General features: G+C 43.2%; 1 protein-coding gene across 1 annotated transcript in view; it reads right to left on the bottom strand.

Moving 5' to 3' along the window:
• Positions 1-2,344: 2,344 nt before the first annotated feature.
• The window catches only part of LOC138526839 (GTP cyclohydrolase 1 feedback regulatory protein-like), a 130,564-nt gene continuing 122,820 nt past the window's right edge, over positions 2,345-10,088 (bottom strand). The window contains exon 3 of the mRNA XM_069637576.1: positions 2,345-6,909. Coding sequence (XP_069493677.1) covers positions 6,783-6,909 — 127 coding nt within the window. The 3' untranslated portion in view covers positions 2,345-6,782. The remainder of the gene's footprint in view (positions 6,910-10,088) is intronic.

The raw sequence follows: 10,088 nt of genomic DNA, 5'->3' as shown, positions 1-10,088 counted from the left end.
CCTATCCCCCGAAGCACCTTACCGGCCTCCTCGCCGGCCGCAGCACTCTGGACCGACCTGCAAGGTCGCCAGGGCCCGCAGATCACCTCCGCTGCTGGTCACGAGAGGGTGATGGCCTCCTCCGCTGTGCCATCTCGCCGGAGACAATTCTTGCCTGGATTCGCTCTGTTCCTTGTCCGCCACGGTCAACACCGTCCCACTTCCTTGCCGCGTGTGGGGGAGCTTCCTCAGATCCCCTCTGGCCTCGTCAGGTCACTCTCGGTACATTCGGGTCACTCGAGTCCCAGGCCAGATGCCGAACACCAGGGGCGGTCCCCCGCCCAGCCGCACCTCTCTGCTCTGCCGCGACTGTCTCCGGCGCCCCAGCAACCCGATCTCACAGCCACAGTGGCGGGCGCGAAAGTTACTCAGCGGCCATCTTGTTTCAGAGGCACGGCTCGCGTCGCCGAACTTTAGACCGTCGGGGTTCCGTACAGCGGGCGCCCACGGCACTCTAACTTCGCAGAGTTGTGCCCTATCAGGTTAGCTCTCTGCAGGTCTCTTTTGGTGCAATTAGCATTCACAAATCAGGCTATAGTTTCAGGATGTGTGAAGTGGCAGCGAGAGCTGAAGAGCCTACCATCTGCATCGCCTCGTAGTTGGGCACCCCCCCACATCCCCCCCCCCTCCAGCAAACCCTTTTTAACCTTTCCAAAATATTGTTTGGGCCAAGGGGAGTAGGCATATGTCACAAATCCGAATTGGACCAGTTTGCAAAAGCTCTCTGAAAAGCAAGCAAAAATAACCTCACATGTACTAATTCAGGGTACGAGAAGACCCTCCCACAGTACTGTCCATGCACGGTAAGGCCGCAAGCAGTGTCTAAAATTACTCCAGATTACAAAATAACAACCCCTCCCCATTAAATGGACATGCTCTAGACTATTGTGATAATCCTGAGGAAGGTTGCCAAATATTGACATGCAGCTGAAACCAGTTTGTTTTCACTTTTAAGTGGCCTTAAATATTGGGCACCATATTGATGTAGCAGTATGCTATGCATTATTTTACTTAGCTCAATATAGAGACAGCCGCCTTCATGAATTGCATCCCACAACCAGGATGATTTTACTTTTGAAGTCATTATTAGGAAAGCATTCATTTGGTTTGGTAGGCAGAGGCTACTGGAGTCGTATATTATTTACAGAAAGCCCTCTGTTCCACATTCTTTCCACAGTTCTGGATAGATGGTGCACAACCTTCGTTTTCAAGCTAGTCACTTTTTAAGGGTTAGATGAACCCTTCCATACCCATCTTGTCTTTCACAGAGCATTGTTCTAATCAACCAGATTAGAGAATATTAGCCAATATACCCTTTAAGCATTACACCAATTACGTGTTTCGTGCAAGAGTATTCTTCTGCCTTCAGAACTTTTTAAACCAGATGCGTGTAAAGGCTTTAAAAATAGAGTATTTTTTTTCGCGGAGAATCTGAAGATATCCATATTGAAGATGTATAGTTGGAGATGAACTTCTCCCTACAAATACAGATTCATGAAACTTAGCATCATGGCATCCGATACGACAATATAAGATTTCGAAATGCTTCAAGTGTGGCTGGCACACTTTGTGCCCTACCAGGTCTTATTTGGCAATCCCACTAAGTCTCAGAGTCAAGTTGCACCAAGGGCCTGTGTACCTCATTATCATTATTGTCACCATGAGCTCTTTAATTTATTTTAAATGAAAGTGCTCCTGGTGACAGTAATGATAATGAGGTACACAGCCCCTTGCTGCAACTTGTTCCAGTGTATGTTAGGCCAGGTGGCAAGTAAGGAAGACCATATACATTCCAGGTAGCCATGTCTCGAATGTAGCAAGTCTGCTACATTTCAAGTTTAATAGTTTGAGCCATAGCAGATCTTAATACACACACAGAAATGATCACCAAGTGTTTCTATATCCATATGCCGGTTATGATCTTACAATTCCTTTGTACAAAGTTTTGCAACCCTGTAAAGATAATCGCACCATAATGTGCAAATTGTTTATTGTGGTCGAGTTAATTTGGAAATGCGGCGAGTGTTGTTAAAGACCTGCAGTTAGGCTCCTAAGAAGAGGCTTGCCAGGTCCATGTGAAACATACAGTTTTTTTACTGGTTCAAGCCCAGCTGCAGCTTTCGATCTACTCTAATTCTCTTGGGCAGGGGTTGCATTTTGTACATGTGCATTCAAAAATGATTGTGTGAATTAGATTCTATGCAATGTATAGGTGATCCACATAAGGATGACTTCTCCCAAACAGCACCACCCTCTTCTCAACGCCATTTACCATATCGAAAAAGGAAACAGCAAGAGATCATAATCATGAAGTATAAAATTTAATAGAATATAAAAACAATCACAGTATCATAAGCAATTATAGTCATATTATTTATCATAGCATACTTTTCAATCTTCTGCCTTCTTCACCCCTTGCTTTGCAGCATCAGATTGTGGAAATACATTTTAGATATTTCCCAACACTGTGTTGATGTATTTAGTAGTGAATGCAAAGTGCTAATTTAGGTTTATTATGCATAGCCTGGGATGGGCAGGTTGATCTATTTTAATTACAGAAAATAAGTGCATGGTATTAGTCATATGTGACACATAAGCTCACCTCTTCGTCAAAGCCATTGTGTACTTGAAGACAGATTTCAAACTTACTTTAAGTTGATTTCTTTTAGATCATTAACATACACATTTAAGTAATACATTTACAGTATACACTCTTAATTTCATGATCAGCAACATCCATATGCACTCAAATGTCCTTTACTGCCCAGATCTCATTGCCCTCCTCTGGACCCGCACCCCACATAATTACAGCCCTGTTCAGACGGGGATATCCATGTGGGCAGACACCTCTGCTGGTCACCGCTGGGCATGCATAAGGGGCTGTCATTACTAGTCAGCAATAATAATGCCCCCTACTGTAGAGACTAGTCATTCCCACAAAGTACCCCATCATGTACCTCCTGCTTTTCATAGCCAGACTCAGACTGCACTTAAGTATTTTGTTTGAATAAACCTGCACAAAACAAGCAAATGCGGAAGGAGTCAGTATTAATAGTTTACGCTAGTGGGCCAAAGTGCCCCATTTTTACGATATACATTATATTTCCCTACATTATACGAGGAAAACGTATGTGAGGTGCATTTTTGATGAGCCTTAAAGATACAGGTGGACTGCATTTGAAAAGTAGTGCAAGTGTGTTCTGATTGTCATGAAATCCCTCTTAAGGGAACTGAAATATCATCAGAGTGCGTCTATTAATATAATAACCTATTTATGATGGGGTTTGCTTTTTCAGTTTTTTGCTGTTTTGTAGCTCTATAATTAACATGTGCTGCTATACAGCCATCCAGATAAGGTGAGTATCAGGCCTTTATACGCACAGAAATGTTGTCAATATGGCCCTTTTAATTCTTCCTTGCGTATCACTTACATATGCTATTTATAGCAGCATACCCATAAGCCATGGAGCTTACTGGTGACAGCTTGGCCAGCATCAGCTTGCAAATCTACTCTTTATTTTGGCAATCCACATAGTTCCTTGAAAGAAGCAACTGGGATGAGTCCTGGTCTGTTTCATTTTTAAACACTCTCCTCTGTTAATGATTCTATCAAGATAATATTTTTCTGAGTAATATAAAAGGAAATGCGTGTTTTGTGCAATTTGTAGGTTACAGTGTTATTAAAGCTTTTTGAATCATGAACATGCTTTTCACTTTGCTTTAGGACACAGGTAGTATTGTGTAAAATAAAGATTGTCTTCAACAAGGGCTGCATTTCTGCTTAATTTTCCTCTGTCTTAATACACTTTAATGGAGGCAGCTCAGTTGCAGCAGCATGGCCATTTCATACTTTGTTTTTCTTTTCATCACAGAAGCACATCAATTGCATTCAATGGCTTGGGGTTCTTGATCAGAGCGTCCCAGCAAGCAGTTGTTTGGCTTTTGTGAGAAGTAAAAACATTTTGTGTGTTCTATATAAGTCTTACGATTGCATGTGTTTGTGTGCATGAAAGTGCCTATACATAGTTTATTTTCTTAGAAAGCAACAAATGGCTAGGCATGTGGTCTGAACTTTAAATCCCTTTCTGACCACCCACCGCAAGCAGGTGTAATGGATACAGGTAGAAGTAGTGCTGCTGTATATATGTTCAACGACTCACAATGTACCGGTACCTCTCAACAGGACTGCTATATATTCAGGCAAAGTAGCCTAATTTATCAACAGAGCTGCTATTCCCATGTCATGCCACAATGCCAAATATTTACAGCAGAGCTGATTGCATAATGCCCACATTTCTTAGCAGAACTGCTATGTTTTGGGACAGTACCTGAATTTCTTAACATAGCTGCTGTTAAGAAAGCACAAACATGTGTTGGCGTTTTCTGCAGCAAGCTAAAGTACTGAGCAAGAACAGTGTCTGAGCTTTTCCCACCAACCTCTGACACTGTGAGAAGATAGCATTGCTGTCATAAATTCAATCCTTCTACTTGGTCTTGTGCTTTTCAAAACGTCTGCTCTGCCATATCCGATTACTGAGTCCTACTGCCAAAAATCTGGCACATTTCAAAGCCTAATTATAAATCTCCTGACTAATGTAGGACAGCCCAAACATGCTTAGAACTGTTGACAAGCCATTTATGTCAGGCAAGCCTCAGATGGAAATGCCAGTGCCCTAACCCTATGTGCCTTTCAGTGTCAACAGCCTGTTTGGAAAGGCAGCTCAGTGGGTCAATAACACTGCTGCAGAGATTGTGAAAACTGTTAGTTCAAATCCTGTTGATATGCGAGTTAATGAGTTTGCATCCGAGATATGCATTTAAGATTCAGGTAACATTCAACTTACTTTCGACTTATCAAAAGGACTACTAAATATTCAGTGATTCAGAACACACACACATTTCATCCGGGATGCTCTACTTGTAATGGCTCAGAACAAACAACTCATCTGGGCTCATTAGGGCTGCTATGCCTGTGATGGCACAGAATGGACACATCTAAAAAGGAGCACACAATGGTAAAGCTGCACTAGATTTTTAAATGGAAAAGGCATTTTCAGCCTTTTGGATATTTTATTGGTGCTATGTTAAAAGACAAACAGAAAACAGGAAAACAGGAGAGGAAGAGCAACTCTCTGAACCTAAGCAATACAGGAGAACAAAGGTGTGGGGGAGGGGGAGAGAACTTACTAGACAATCCAAAACAGGAATTCAAGCAACAGAAAGCGAGAGCAATGAGCTACATGATAGGGCAACAAAGGAAGTGAGAAGGGAAACAGTTAATAATAGGACAAACGCACAATAGGAGGGGAAGCAGAGCAAAAGAGACGTTTAGAGACACTAAAATAAAAAACAGAGCAACAGCAGGTGGGGAGAGAAGGAAATAGAAAAGCAAAATTAGAGAAGGGCAGCACAATAACATAAGAGACAGTGCAAGACAGAAAAGGAGTAGCAACCACAACCAAGAAAATGAAAAAACAGATCTAGCCAGAGTAATGACATGAGAGAGGAAAAGGAGTTATATCAACCGATATAGCAAGATATAGAAGGGAAACAGCAACAATAGAATGCAGAGATGGGAGAGGCATAATGACAGAGAAACACCACAAAACATGGCATCGCAACATTTAAGGGTGAGAGGCAGAGCGTCAGAAAAAACAGCACCAAAGGGAAGGACAGATGGAGCAAAAACAGGGAGTGGCCATCAAGTAGGTAGTGCCAGGTAGCAACAGTGGGCCCGGGAGGCAGAGAAGTGATGCTGATAGTGTGAGGGTCTTGATTTATGAATCACCCGATGTAACTAGCTGGCATTGTATTAGCTCCTAACAAAGTTTGTGCCCAAATATCATGAAGATGAAGCTAGGCAGTATGCATCTACAAGGTTCTTGTGTGGGGAAAATTATTTCCTCAGGTGCAATACATTATTTAGAAACACTTTGAAATACAGCTGTTTTGTCACTAATATTTTCGAACAAAGTTTACATTTTAAACACAAATTGGATAGTTGTCAGACTAATTTTTACTCTCTTGAAATTGGATTTACTCGCCAATTCTAAAAAATTGCGAGTAAAATACTCGGACTCCAAAATCCTATCTGGAGCGCTCATTATCAGATCTAATGTTCATCAATTTATTGATCTTGAAAAAAACGAAACGTCGACTCAGCTATACAGTGATTTGGACCGACCAGAGCCATGCTAGCTGAACTTAAGTCACGGTGAGTGCTTACCTCATTGAACTGTCAAATTGGGTGATAAAATTGGTTTCATTCGTGGCTTCATTTGTTAAGGTAGATTGCTAACATGCTTGTGTTATTTGATTTCATTAGGAACATGTTGGTAGTCCTACCTCTTAGTTTCCCAACAAGACAATACTGCATAGCATATGTTCAGCTCTAAAAACATGAAATCAGTAAGTAGTAACTAACCCATCACTTCATATGTCTTGACATGCTTTCTGTACTTACATCAACAGAATGTTTTAGTTTTGGTCCAAACACGCTCCCCAACTAAAGATCAGCTTTTATTTATTTGGTATGAATGCCTAATATTGTAAATTCGCTGTGTTAATATAATCAATACAAAAATAATATTTTTTTTACTTCAGTTTCCACTTCAGGAAAGATTTGCAGCACTGGTTGGAAGGTTGGCCATGAAAAAATTCAATTCAGCAATTTGTGTCAAGTACCAGTCCACTGGCAACAATACACAACACTGGATGCAGACGAGGAGGAGGATTCACTTGGCCTATTCTTCCTTATGGAGACACCAAACCAACGTCTGTCCAACTCCGGTCATACTAACCACTCGATAACCAAGCATCTCCAGATTGTTCAGGACAACACGGGGAGGATCATTAACACACCACTCCGAGCTAAAGAGAAGTAAAATGAGAAAAAGACAGAGCGTAAGACTAATGATACAATTATATTTGATTTCCACACATTTGAAAAAACAGCAACATCTCAACTTGTTGAGAAGCTCAATGCAATTTTGGGGATCTAGAATCCTGCTTTATCATTTAAAAATAGATAGCTGGTAGCCACAAGCAAGCCCCTCCCTCCTTTGTTGGCAGACTGTTGAAGGACTGTAACCTTTTCAATGTGACCAAAGATATAACAACCGCTTCACCTATTTGAGTCTATCACCACAATATTTGCCTCATCGTTTTTCTAGTTCTCAGAGATTAATAAGTGGCTAATTTATGGAGACTGTGATGAATCGAGGGAATTAGCCCCTGCTCCCCTGTGAGGCTAGGGCGGTGAGCACGATCTGCAACACCATCCGTAGGGGTCGAGGCAAGTGGGATCTCAACAGGGGAGAGATTCCACCTTTGGGGACAAGGACTACCGTACCCGTGAGGAACTCTCTAGAGACGTCCACATTATGGCTTACATGGCATGCTCCACAACATCAGAAGCTTTTAAGCATCATGACTGAGATGAAGAAACTCTTAATAGATGCCAAAATCTTACCAGCGAAGAACATGTCCCTTTAAATTCCAATATCCAATTCACTAGGACAGGTAGATTAAATAACGGACACTTGATGTACAAAGAAGAGAGGTAGAGTCAGCACAAGCTGACAAGCCTGCAAGTTTGAAATTCACCCAAAACAGGAGATAGAAACGCTAAGAAGGAACCTTGAGAAACATGAAGGTTTCTCACCCGCTAGCTCCAGGGGATCTGTCATCCAGGTGGCCAGGACACGGCCATCGCTTTTGGATCCAGTTCCTGGGGGTGGACCAGTGCAGGAGGATCACCTGGATGAGGGGTCTTTGGGGAGTGGGACACCCGGATGGCGAGACTCGGTATCCCCTTCCCTGTAACACAGTTATGCCTTCCTACCCGATAGGATACTTAGGAACTCAACCCCCACCCCGTTCCCAACATTAACACTTTCCCACGGACATCTCACTGTGAACGAAAACAGACTAACACCTGAGCCGTATACCTGATGTGTCCCACTACAATGGTCAGGCAATTACTGACACACACACACACACACCTGACTTCGATCACACTTCCCCACACGGATAAAAGGTGTAGCACAAAAGGGGCGGGGGGCGCCCTTGACCTTTTCCCCGAAAGCCTGTATCTTTTCTGAGCCTTCGAGAATAAGAAACATAAGATCTGGAATCAAAGCTGAAGAATCCTGTATTGTGCGTCAGAGGTACCCGGGGTTCTCCCGCATCGACAGACAAGGCAGGGAGAACGGTCAGTCACCCGAGAAAGAGAATATACTACGAACATTTTGCCAAAGAGATCTGAGCCCGGATGAGGGGGATCTAAGGTGACGAACATTGTGAAAATGGATCTGAGCCCAGCCGAGCAGGATTTGGGGTGAATAGTGAGTCACCCGAAGTGAATACTTGTGCAAAGCGAAGTAGGAGAAGAACTTATTGTTTTGAACTGTACCCTCATGCTAAAGCTGCCAGAGACCGTGCTACGCTCGAATGAACAGCCTTGTCCCGTGCTGAAAACAAGGGGAAGGGAGGCCAATGACCTGAACAATCTGACATATTATTTTGAACACTTCTTTCATTTCATAACATTGTTCCCTATACTATTTGTATTTAGAGGTAAGGATTGGCAATATGTTTCTTAGTATAGGCCCTTTTGTTTTGACAAGACACCACTAGGACTGTGTATGTATTGTGGCTCAGCAGACCATCTCTTGTGTAACTGGCCAAAGAAGCCATTGCAGAAACCAGGAAACTCCAAAACAGGACAGAGTTTTGTTCTGTTGGACTCCTTGTCCCTGTCAACCTTATTACCTGTTTATCTGTCTGTCTCTTTGACATCGTCTGACGATTTAAACATCCAGATTCGAGTGGTCTTAGATTCTGGGGGCACTGGGAATGATAAAGATATTACCTTTGCCCAACGGATTGTAATACCAGCTGTACGCAAAGCGCAGCCTGAAATGGTCAGTGCTGTTGATGGTACCGCTTTAATTTCAGGTTTGGTGACCAAACAAACCCCCGTCATCATGATGACTACCACCTCTGGACACCAAAAACAGCTATCTTTTTATCTAATGGCGGCCCCTCAATACAAAGTTATTTTGGAGATCCCGTGGCTACAACAGCATAAACCCACACATAGACTGAATTACTTGAGGGGTCACCTTTTTATCAGCACACTGTCAAGATTCTTGTTTCAGTTCCGATACTGTTTTTCCTTATTACTCTTTCTTGAAGCGGTTTCCTCGATCGGTGCCATAACTAATCTTTCGAAGGGATTGTGTCCTCCGACGTATTCCTTATCTTTGATAGATTATCTACCAGCTTGCTGGCCTCGGAAAGTTTTTTCAGTAGAGGGCGCTGCGCGTCGACGTCCCTCGAGCCGATGTCCCTCGACGGCCTCTGTATCGACGCCAACGTCATCACGCGTATAAATAGACATGCGCAGCGTCCGTTGCTCAGTTCTGTTTTTCCGCGCTTCGTGGGGCCTCGGAATATCGTTGCTCAGTTCTTCAGTCAAATATATCAATATTCCTCGTGAATACCGACTCGTATTCGATGGCTTCCTCACCCGAACAGACAACTCCACGGTCCAGCTTCAGAAAATGTCAAGACTGTGGAAAGAAAATGTCGTTGACGGATCCTCACAGGATCTGTTTATGGTGCCTGGGAATCGAGCACCATTGTTCGGAATGCGAGGACTGCATGTCCATGGTGGCGAAAGCCTTGAAGGAGCGTAAGGGGAAGCTCGAGAGAGGTAAGGCAGTTAAAACTTCTTCTAAAGTTTCCTCAGGGGAGTCGAGACATTTGTCTCCTCGCCATCACAAAAGACATTTTCGTTCTAGGTCTCGAAGCAGTTCCCATCACTCTTCGAGATCTAAGCATTCAAAAAAGAGACGTCGAAGATCCCCTTCCTCGTCTTCTTCCGTTTCCCCAAAAAGGGTCTCCTGCCCCACAAAACATAGCTCTCAGGCTGAGTGGGAGGAATTCTGGAAAAAGATGCTAAGCGTCTTCGAGAAAGCAGCCTCGACCCCCTCGAAGACTGCTGAGGGTGATACCCTGGGAGAAAGACCCGAAAAATCAAAAAG

This window comes from Ambystoma mexicanum, chromosome 14 (genome assembly GCF_040938575.1).
Source record: "Ambystoma mexicanum isolate Mex_15411 chromosome 14, UKY_AmexF1_1, whole genome shotgun sequence".
Classification (NCBI taxonomy): Eukaryota; Metazoa; Chordata; class Amphibia; order Caudata; family Ambystomatidae; genus Ambystoma; species Ambystoma mexicanum.
Note: the sequence above shows the minus strand (reverse complement) of the source record. Positions and strands in the feature narration are given on the sequence as shown.